Below are 11,192 nucleotides of genomic sequence, written 5' to 3' on the forward strand. Positions count from 1 at the left end.
TATACGAAGCTTAACTCTGCCTCTTACACACTCATCTGTCTTACTATTTGTTTTCCACAAGACCCAAACCCCTTGAAATACATATATGCTTTAGTCAGCAAGGACTGAAGGATGTTGTCCTCCAGCAGGGTTGGATACTGGGGAAAAACAAAGAACACAGACCAAAATTAACGTCTTTTCAACATAAACTTTCAAAGATGCTACTAATTACCCTAAGGACTTTATTCTAGAATTACATGCTTTGCCCAAAAAGGGTGGCAGAATAGGATTTAATAGAAAATACAGAAATCCAGGTTTTTAAGTTACCTTTTTTCCCCCACCATCTGCAGACAAATATAAATGCCTTTTCAAATACCAAAAGGCATTATCTGTAAATGAGTAAATCTTCCCCTGCCACAGTGCAAGCTTCTGCCCACCAGCCACAAGGTTATGAAACTTGTTTTAAAAAAGGCTGTATTTAAAAGACAACAATTAACTGGTTTCGTTCAAGCTTCTAGAAGAACTGAATTGCTAAGAGGCTAAATATAGGAAGTTCTAGTTCAAAAGATACTCGTCACAGCTATAGAATGGAAGTGCTTATACAATCAAAATAGTGACATTGCCTGTATTATTAACCAAGGTTCTTTTAAAAACACTCAATGACATTTCTACAGCGCTTATTACTATAGTGCCTGAAAATGCAGGAGGATTATAAAATACGTATAATGAAACTACTTATTTCCTAAGAACCCATCAACCCAACAATAGTAAGGAAAAACTGTCTATACTTCTGAAACTTCTCTTACTATTAGAGCTGAAGTCTAGATCTAGGTTTACAATTCAAAAAGTCTGCTCTTTCATGTTTATCTTTGCAAGGTAACAGAAGCATTTTCAGACATGAAATAAGTTTTTGGCTTATTTCAGTAGTTGTATTGATTACTTAAGTTGCAAATAACTTCTGGGGAGGGGGGGAAGCTTAACTCAAAGAAAATCCATTCTGAATGAAACAGATTTTTGGTGTCAAAGCTTTGTATTTATTCCTCTGCCTACTTTTTCTCTCCTGCCCAAAAGAATAAAAACAAATACAAATATTTTGAAGACTAAGGAGAAGTTGAGAGTCCTCTTGACTTACTTCAGAAGTAGCAATCCTAAGACAAGTTTCCGCAAATTTATGGAAAAGCTTTCTGAAAGGCTTGTGTAACAGCAGGAAATATGCTCCTGAAAGAAATACAATAGCTTTAAGGTTTCTATCCTAAACAAAGTTGGTGTTAAAAGAAAACATTTGAACCTAATTAGAACAGCAGAAATGGAATGAAGAGCTGAATTTCTGCGAGTGAATCATTCCTCTCATCTGTAAGCAGGATCCTGGAGGTCTAGAAGGCACAGGGAAAGACAAGTAGTTCTGCACTTCAGGAGCTCAGCTGTTTGTCCGTAGCTGTCAAACAGGCTCTTGCCAAAGGTGAAATGACAAACAGTGGCACAAGATTTTATGAACGGCATGCCTTTCCTCATTTACAAAGAAGGACCAGATTCTAAAGACTTCATTCAAGTCATTTAGCATTCTACTCTGCAATAAAATCTTAGAACAGCCAAGGACATGCTTTTCAAAATCCGAGGACTATGTGACCATGAGCAAACTACCACAGAGTATGTTCGATTACAGATTTCCTCAAAGCAGCTTACTTGTGATAACTAGCCATGTGCAGGCTCTTACGCTGCAGTAGAAGGAAGGTGGCTCATACCTCTTCCACTGGAATTACTTCCATGTTTGGAATTACTTCCAATTTACTAAAGACATAAGAGCAGAAAGGAAAGTTGTTTAGCTACCTATAACCTAACAAGGTTTACTATCAAAGATTAAAAAAAAGCTGGAACTCTCAAATTTCAATGGGATTTAGGTCCCTGACTCTCAATCTTCTTTTAAAACCCAGGTGTGGGACTGCAACATGCCAGGTAACGTGCAGTAGATTGAAACTGTCATAACAGACGACGGGTCACTGTCCACAGAAGCAGCACTATTACACCCCATGCTACTCGTATCACTCCTAACTCTAAACCAACAGAAATATTTTCTTCTTTTTAACCTCAGTCAAAACAGTTTAAAACTTAGAAGTATGATTACATACTGAATCAACTAGGTTTAAGACCATCATCCCAACACTACGAAGTAGAAATAAACAGCATCGGTTTAGTAAGAGCCAAATTTATCGCGGGGTTTTGCGTATATTTTATATTAATGACTTGTAGAATATTAACATTATAATGACTTTAAAGCATAACAGAGATGCTGTGTGCCTCATTCACAGTTAAGAACTGCCAGGGGAAAGAGCAATGCTGTTCTGCACATCCATACCTTCTGTGGAATGCCCTGAGCCTCCTCAGGGGTATCATCTCTCCAGGTGAAAAAACCCATTAGTACATTAACTTCCCAGCCTTGATGACCTGGATTCAGAAGGCTTCCCTGAACCACAAATGGCCCATCCTTGCCCACTCAAATACAATGCAAATCCCACAAGAATTATTTCTGGATTTTTTCAATTAACCTACAAGTAGTTCAATATTTTACAATTATTCAAAAATCAACACTATTTAAAAAGGAAATCTGTGAAATACACACCAACTTATACAGATTTTAGACACATTTCCTGCAGCCATTTAAAAACAAGGAACACAGTGAAAGATTTGAGGGGGATGGAAGAAGAAAGCCAGGGTGGGGGGCAAAAGGGCTGTCAGAGGCTTTCGTGGCTTGATGACAACTCCTCCTCCATAATGGTAACAGCATTAACAATTCAAGAACTTTCACAGTAAATCAAAGATAAAATTTTATGGTAGGTAAAGGCCACCAGTAGATAATTTTTTTTCTCAGCTTACTTCTGAGAGGGGAAGGAAGATACACTTAGTAAATCACTTATACATTTACAGATAATCAATACCACTGCATGCTGACAATAACCTTTCTCTGGAGGATTTTTGCACCGTATCGTGCATACACCATGATCAGATGCACAGAGCAGCAGCGCCTGGAAAAGCAAGACTAACACTAAAGCAAATGCAACAGAAAAACAAATCCAGAGCTACACATGGACGTTATATCCAAACATATAATATAAAAAAAAAGGTCCACTCAGATGCTACCAACACTTTAAAAACAAAGTAAAAAAGAAAGTATTTATTTTCAGCCTTCACATACAAAATGTAAGAAACAGACACACACAGCCAGTACCCAGATTACCTGCAGTATAAGAAATTAGTGTTATGAATTTTTGATGACATAAGCTAGATCAATTTTACCTCATTCACATGTATAATTTAAATTGTCTTCATTTATGTTTATTCTCATTAGTATTAAACAAAAAATTGGCATTTCCACAAATGCACTTCATTCATAACCATAAACAAATAAAGCAAGTTATCTGCATACATTTTGCATACTATTATACCTTATTTTAAGCTACAAGCAAGACAGTTTCAGCCCTCAAACACTAATTTTATGCACAACCAATTAAAGAATCTAGGATACTCCACAGCAAGCACCATCCAAATGTAAATGTTTATTACAGTTTTGTCCTCGCTGTACTCAGGTATTAAACGCACTTTCTTCCTTCCCCAAAATGTGTATGTTAACGAAAGAACTTCCATGCTGACGTTTTTAAGTCATCTAACAGTATTTACTTCTGCTGATACAAAGGTACTTGCACCTTCACAAGAGAATCACTAGTGATTTAAAAATTCTACTGGCTTCAACCAAACATCAGAAAAATAAAATAACCATATGATAAAAGGTATGCTGGGCCATGCTATATATATATACACACACACACACACACACTACAGTATTGCCTACTCCTTGTTTCCACAAAAACTGGCTCAGGAGTAGAAATAGAAGCCCACTTCTCAAGAGTTGTTTTGCCACGTGTGTAACTGTTAGAAACCAAAGATAACATCCAGTGATCATATGCACAAGGTCAAGAAACTATTTTGGACTGTAACAGAATTACTGTGCATTTTATGAATGGACTCAATCGAACTATCTTAAGAAAATCTGTCCTAGTCTATCACAAAATATTTTCACCACAGAGGATTGTAAGACACTCCAGATCAGTCGTGGTGGTGAAAATTTAAAAGCCCCTGCACCAAAACTACCTGTCCCATAGATCTAAGCCAAAGACTTCAGAATACATATTTGACATTCTGAGAAATGTTCCCACTTATGCCACCAACACCTGCCCAGAATAGATTAAGAAACATTTTGAAAAATTGTAACAATTTTTCTAAAAAAAACTTGGGTTTATGTTACTTACTATAACTCCCCATGTAGAATACCAAAAACTCTTGATCAGTTTTGTAGCAACACTCATAAAGCCCTTTTACCTACCACTACTGGGGAAAAACAGTAATTCCTGTTTAATAATGCACTACTATACAACATGAGAATGAAGGGGTGGAGAAACCTACCAAGCCACTTGAAAAAAGTCAGATTGAATTAGCCAGTATAAAGATCTTAAGAGAATGCTAGTGGTGTTACTTTATATTCTTGCATGAAAAAATCAAGCAAATTTCAAATACGGGCAAGATCCATAAACAGTAGTACTCTTTCCAGTGCCATTCAGAGGCACTTACTCAAAACTCAGACCAACTGGAATGATGATTGCTATGAACTTATGGAACTTATGACCCAACTAACAAGGAAAAACAAGAAAACTTGCAAATGAACCCTGAACTTAGGAATTCTAATGAGATTAGGTTAGACCACAACTAAAAGATAATACGTACAGCGTGTTAACAAACAACCACCCACCTACAACTTCTCCAAGTCTACCCTGGAATTAGTGTTATCATCTCTTAAAAATTCTAAACGTAGTATTAGGGCATTCAGCCTGCTCACAGCATTTCACTTAAAAAAGCTGTGAACAGTGTAAGGCCTTCATAAGATTAACTGTCCAGTAAAGAGCAACTATTTCTGTAATTTACAAAAAAACAGCTTTTTCCTTTGAATAAGATAAACAGTTTTAGATTTTTGGTCTGTTTTATTTCTAGGTTTTAAACCTACTAAAATTTTAGTTGTGAACATTAGTTTATTACTACTGTATACACTATATGGGTTAATAGCTAATGTGCTCTTATAAATATGTTTGAGAATATAAAGCAATCAAGATTCACAAAGCCAACCGTGTAAAACATGAAGTTAACTATGTGGTCTTGCAGCGCTCAGTGGGTTTACATTATTTTAATCAGAGCTGTAACAGCCTACAGCTCCACTCACTCACCAATACAGCACGCATGCTTGAAGGGTTATAAGCCAAAGCAGAGATACACGTATTGCTTATGTAATCTGAACACTTAAAAATCTAACTGCAGTTCAACGTGTTTTCTATGGTCGGTCTCTGCTGCACGATGCACAAGACAAAAGTTGCATCAACTTCCTGAATTGGTAGATCTACACATTATAGGTTGAAGCATAAATTTAACAAACCTCCTATCAACTTGCATTGTCAATTCCCCAAGATTCAAAACCAACCACAGAAGCAGTAAGCATTCCCTGAGAGAAAAAAACCCAAGCCACCTGCCTACACAAAGCCTAAAACATGTGGCTGTTAGTTCTGAACAGAAAAGAGGAGTGGCAATGAAAATATGAGCCTTAACACTTCCTCATGGAAGAGTTGAAGCCATTTACCTCTAAGTTTACAGAACTTTCTCTCAGGAAGAACAGGGTTGAAAGGAACAAAAGGCATACTTTTTTTCATACACTTCTACCTTTTTACACAGGACCTGATGAAATGAGAATTTTCTTGGGCACAAGTACTTCAAATAAAATGAATCAGTGAAACTTATACATATATATACTCAAAAGACTCATTCTATGACAAATTCATGTGTAGGATCTCTCTAAATGCTTTCCAGAAATCATAATGTAACCATATAATAGTGATCCACCAGAATAATTCCAAGAACTGGCAAAACAGTATTTTGTAATCTTGCCCTAAAGAGGAAAGATAGCTTTGCAGGAAATAAAAATTACTAAAAGCACTCAAAAAAAAAAAAAAGACTATAGCAATCAAACCCAATAACCTACATCAGGTCATGCTGGTTTTCAGAAAGATCCATCCAACCAATTTTATGGTGACAACTGACATATTGCATTGAGAGAAAGATGAGTTCTTGCAAAAAAGTTCATTCAACACAGCTTAACATTACTTGTATAAATTTTGAAAATGAATTCCCAAAATGCTTTCCGGATTCTCACATACTGTTCATTTCTGTAAGAGATGTGCATTTTTTACTTTCTATAACTTTTCCATCAAAACACATTTAAAGCTACTATTTTCCACTAGCTAAACAGTTGCAGCTAAACAGCTCAAATACACTTGCAGGAAACATAATTTATACATGCTAGATCTCTGTTGCAGACATCACATCTCTCCAAAAGTTTTAAGTGCAAATCTTGCATTCTTCAGCACCACTTTTCACAGATCAACTAAATAATCTTAAAATTAAATTTGCTGCAAGCTTGTTTGAGAGCTTTAAAGTATTCCTTTAGCCAGCAGTAACAGGCTCACTGAGTTAGGCAATGAGAGCTAATTTGAGACCCTGAAAGTACTTTAAACTAAACCAGGGAAGGGAAGAAAACGGCACCCAACACTTCTCCAAAACAGGTGCAATGAATTAATGCTTTGTAGGAGTATCAAACCTGCATTTTTGCGTAATACACATACTCTGTATTCAGCAAAAGTACTTCTGCACTGCTCCAAATAATTAAACAAATTACCTACAAACTATATCCAACTTACTTCACTGACAATTACTTGACATTTCAGAAATAATTTTGTTATTTTTAGTGTCCAGCCACAACATATACCTATTTGTTGCAGTGTGTATGAATTTGAAACACAAAGCTTAAAGACTGCCTAAGAAAAAAGAACCTTCACTCAAAAGCCCTCATACTCTATTCCATCCCTCGCTTTAACCCTAGTGCTACTCTGAATGCTACCTGGATAGACCTTACACAAATATAGAACACCTATATATTATGAAGGTGTTAAAAGTACCATAAGCCGTTACTGAAAGTAGCACAATGGAAGTCTTCTACAGCAGTACGTAAGGTTACTTAATCACACAATCTTAACCTCATCAGTTTGCTCTACTGAATATACAGTAAACTTTCATAAAAATTTATTTCTATTATTCTTTCTAGATTTAAATACTGACAAAAAGAAGTCTCATAAAAAGAATGCATCCTCATCTGGACTACTTTTGATGCAAATATTATCACTGTCTTTAAGTCAAGCCCAACAAGAGAACACAAAACACTTCTTTGTTAAGTTAGTTTTTAAATTAAGAACATAAATGTATTTTTTCTATTGTGAAGAGAAAAAATGGTTAAATATATAGAAAACCATTTTCCTCAACTATTTTTGATTACTCTGCATCCCACTTCAGCAAAACAGTACCCCCATACTCAAAGTCATTGCCCTTGAGGTAAGAAAAAGCACATCAGAGCATATGCCAGGAGCTAGCAAATATTAACAGACACCTGGGATGACAGATAATTTGCCACCAATTACAAGAAATAATAAAGGAATCTAGAATGAAACTAATTCCCAAACGTTAAGATCTCTAGGTACAATACTGGTGGTTTTCAAATGTTTTGGTCAATTCCTACTTCTGGTAAAGCAGAAAAAGAAAATTTTGGAGTCGTAACATTTTGCAAGTTACTATTTCTCCTTTCCTTTAGCTACTGTAAAATACAACAATAACAGAAATATCAAAAACATTATAAAAACAGAAAATATTAGAGAGACAGAATCTGCATGGAGGAAGTTACCATAATATTACTATCTTCCAGGAATCTTACCTTTCCAATTTGTCTACTTCTAGTTAATTATAATAGTAAATAGCTACCTCCATGCAAGAAGCAGACTAATCTAAAACAGGTAGACCTGCTGAGGAAAGATGATCAGTAAGATGACAAATCGAAACAAATTCATCTCTGGAAGCACTCTTAATTCAGAACTGAGGAGCAGAACCACCAAATTTGAGATAAAAGAGTGAAGATCAGTAGCTGGACTACGAACAGCGCCCTTTCTAAGTATAGAATCTGTCCCACACACAAATGCAATCTCATTGATATGAATAATCCCACCGCAGTCACTGGCCCTATTTACAGGACCAAAGCAATACAACCACTTAGTCCTCCACCAAATTTGTGTTAACATTTTTACACGAACTACGGCTATTGCCTTCTGCAGCTATGAAGGAGAAACCCCTCCATATCTCTCAACCAAACACATGCTTCTTTTCTATAAATGCTTTATCAACAGGATGGTCAACAAAATGTCTTAGAAACACCTGAAAAATTGCTGACAACAGCTGTCACCAAACATTTAAGATCAGCAGGCCTTGATGCCTATTTACTTATTGAATTATTTTTGATAGAAAATTTTTTTAAAAGACTTTTAACCTAGACATTCTTTAAGCAACTGAAAAGAAAGACAATGCTAGCAAAAACAGTTTCAGATGAAAAAAAAACATGATGACAATGTTTAACTTTATGTAAGAAGAGGACTCTGTGGGAGCATTCTTTACCCCCCAACCTAATATCATATGCTCATTTACAAAAGTGTTGAAAAAAGTAAAACACAAACAAAAGTTTATCCCATTGTTAAAGTCTGTGTTTGTTGACTAACCCATATCTACATATTGACAGTTGGAATACATGAATCTGTTTATCAGATTAAAAGACTGCTAGCTTTTTGTTGTAGTTTGTTAGAAAACATACATCGTGTTTTTGTCATGATTTATTTTTGTACAGGTTTTCCTACTACTTATTAGTAAAGCCCTGACCATGTTGCAGTAAGTCTTTTTCTTTATTCCTATAATCCAACACATCCTAACAAAATTGACAGTCTTGAAAAAGGCTGTTTAAAGAAATAAATGCAATCTGGAGATCAAAAACCTTTCATAAGCTAAAATTCAGAATTTCATAGCCCATTTTCTTCTTTTGGCTTTTACCACTAAATGCAACTGTCAGTGATTAAAAGTAGAGGAAAGAGTAAGAGGAACAGTATAAATCAGATTGCTATGATCAAGCTAGCTGCTGAGAACACAAAGAGTTCTCCCATTTCATCAGCGAGAGTTTTGATGAAGCAAATATATCGATATATTTCTTGCCAGTGAAATAAGATAAACAGGTATGTCCAGATTCTCTATAAAGGCAAGGCACATTAGTTCTATACTACTGTCTACTGGGATCAGACATAGCATCAAAAAGTTACGCTAAACCTTAAAAGCCAGTGACTCAACTAAGTATCTTCTTTTTAACGTATACACCGGTGAACACACACACACACTTCCTGGCAATCCTCTGGCAGACTGAAGCTTTTCTATTTCTCTTGTTCCTCACCGCCATTAATAGCACTGTAGTTGTTATTCTGTTGTAAGCTTTAATTGAACCAACTGTCAAAACACGGCAAGCTTTATGGCAGTATAAATTAATGATCTGGCTCATTCCCCTCTGTAACTCAAAGGGATGGCATGCTCATGGCTCTACCAAACATGCATGAAAGTTACCTATGCCCACATGTTTATAGCAACATCTTCTGAACAGCTGGCATTGTGCCACCTAAATCTTATAATCAGACGACTTATAGTCTCTTTCACGGAGCTGAGAGCGAAATAAATTCACCAAGAGGAAACTCTCCCGAAAACATGAATAAATATCCCCCCCTCCTTCCGGGGTTAACTAATTTTGTTGATGTAGGCATATAACCTTCGACTCCTTCTCTGAGGCCTTTTCCTTGAAAACAAAGAAACCAGTCGTGTCCGTCCCCCCCCCAATGCCGTACGTAGATCTTCATAATTGATTTGCTTTACTGATGAGGGAGACGACAGTCGCGGGGACCAGCTCCTCCAGCTCCCACCCGCCGCGCGGCAGGCAGCACCGCTCCCCCGAGAGGCAGCTCCCGCACGTCCCCCCCGCACCCCGGGTGCCCCAGGCCGCCGGCCGGCTGACAGTTCGCCCCGCACCGCCCGCACCCGCGGCCCCCTTCAAGGCCGCGTCTGCCCGGGGCCGGCCCGGCTCGCGGCCCCGGGCACACGGCTCGGCTGCTAGGGCGGCGAGGCCGCGGGGCCTGCGGGCAGGCGGAGGCCGGGGCCTGGCGCGGCCGCTGGGCCCGGCCTAGGCCCGGTACTCACAGGGAATGCTCGGATCCGCATCTTGGTGTCCTTCCGGCTGCCCGTCCCCTTGCTCAGATTCGACATCTTCGGGCCCGGCGGCGGCGGCGCCTCCCGTCCGGAGGGGCGCCGGGGGACGCGCGGCGGGGCGGCAGACCCCGGGAGCGGGGCCGGGGGCCGGGCGGGGGAGGCCGCTGGCGACCTTCACTCTGGGCTTCGGACCCCGGGGCTGCGCGGAGGGCGGGAGGGCCGGGCCAGGCCGGGCCGGGCCGAGACGGGGGAGGCGGCGGCGAGGCGGCGACGCAGGCCCCTCGCTCCGGCAGCGGCGCTTCCTTCACCCTCCTCCTCCGCCGCGATGGCGGACAAACATCACTCAGTGCGCAGGGCTGAGCGCCCCCCCTTCCTCTCCCTTTCCTTCCCTTCCCTTCCCACCGCCCAGCCAGCAACCAGCGAGAGACAGATCCGGCCGCGGCGGCGGGCGGGGGCGGCGGCGGCGGGAGGGCCGCGGGGCGGAGCGCCGCCTGCGGGGGTGGGGGGGGCTCGCCGCTCTCGCGAGGCCTCCGCCGCTCTCGCGAGACGGCCGGTCGGCTCCTCTCCTGTGGGCGGAGCCAGGCGGCTCCGCGCTGTCAGCGTGACGGCGGCGGAGACGGGAGGGCGGGGAAGGCGCGCGAGAGGAAAGGGCGGCGCTGATTGGCGAAGAGTGACGCCGCGGAGAAGCGGGGCGAGGCGAAGCCAAACGGGCGGCACGTCCCGTCAGGGGCGGCGGGTGCTGCTGGCAGGGCGCGTGGCACGGCTGGCTTCGCTTGGTTTTGGTTTTGATTTGTTGTTTTTTTTGTTTGGGGTTTGGTTTTTTTTTTGTGGGATTTTATTTTGGCAGTTTACCCCCCGTCGCTATCCCACATCTTGGGCGTGTGGGAGATGTTGGGGCTGAAGTGCAGGTTTTGGCACCCATGCAGGGCAGCTGCAGTGCTGCTGCTGCAGCCCCACTGGCCTATGGAAAACGGGGCATTGGCCTAGTCCAGTCCACGGATGGACGGCACCTG

General features: G+C 40.6%; 1 protein-coding gene across 2 annotated transcripts in view; it reads right to left on the reverse strand.

The window, feature by feature from the left end:
• The window catches only part of CUL3 (cullin 3), a gene marked incomplete at its 5' end in the record, with an annotated part of 56,899 nt that extends 46,663 nt beyond the window's left edge, over positions 1-10,236 (reverse strand). For both annotated transcript variants that reach the window (XM_082003706.1, XM_082003705.1), the window contains one exon: positions 10,171-10,236. In XM_082003706.1, coding sequence (XP_081859832.1) covers positions 10,171-10,236 — 66 coding nt within the window. The remainder of the gene's footprint in view (positions 1-10,170) is intronic.
• Between the last annotated feature and the right edge of the window lie 956 nt (positions 10,237-11,192).

The sequence above is a fragment of the Phaethon aethereus genome (genome assembly GCF_964289735.1).
Source record: "Phaethon aethereus genome assembly, chromosome: 9".
NCBI lineage: Eukaryota > Metazoa > Chordata > Aves > Phaethontiformes > Phaethontidae > Phaethon > Phaethon aethereus.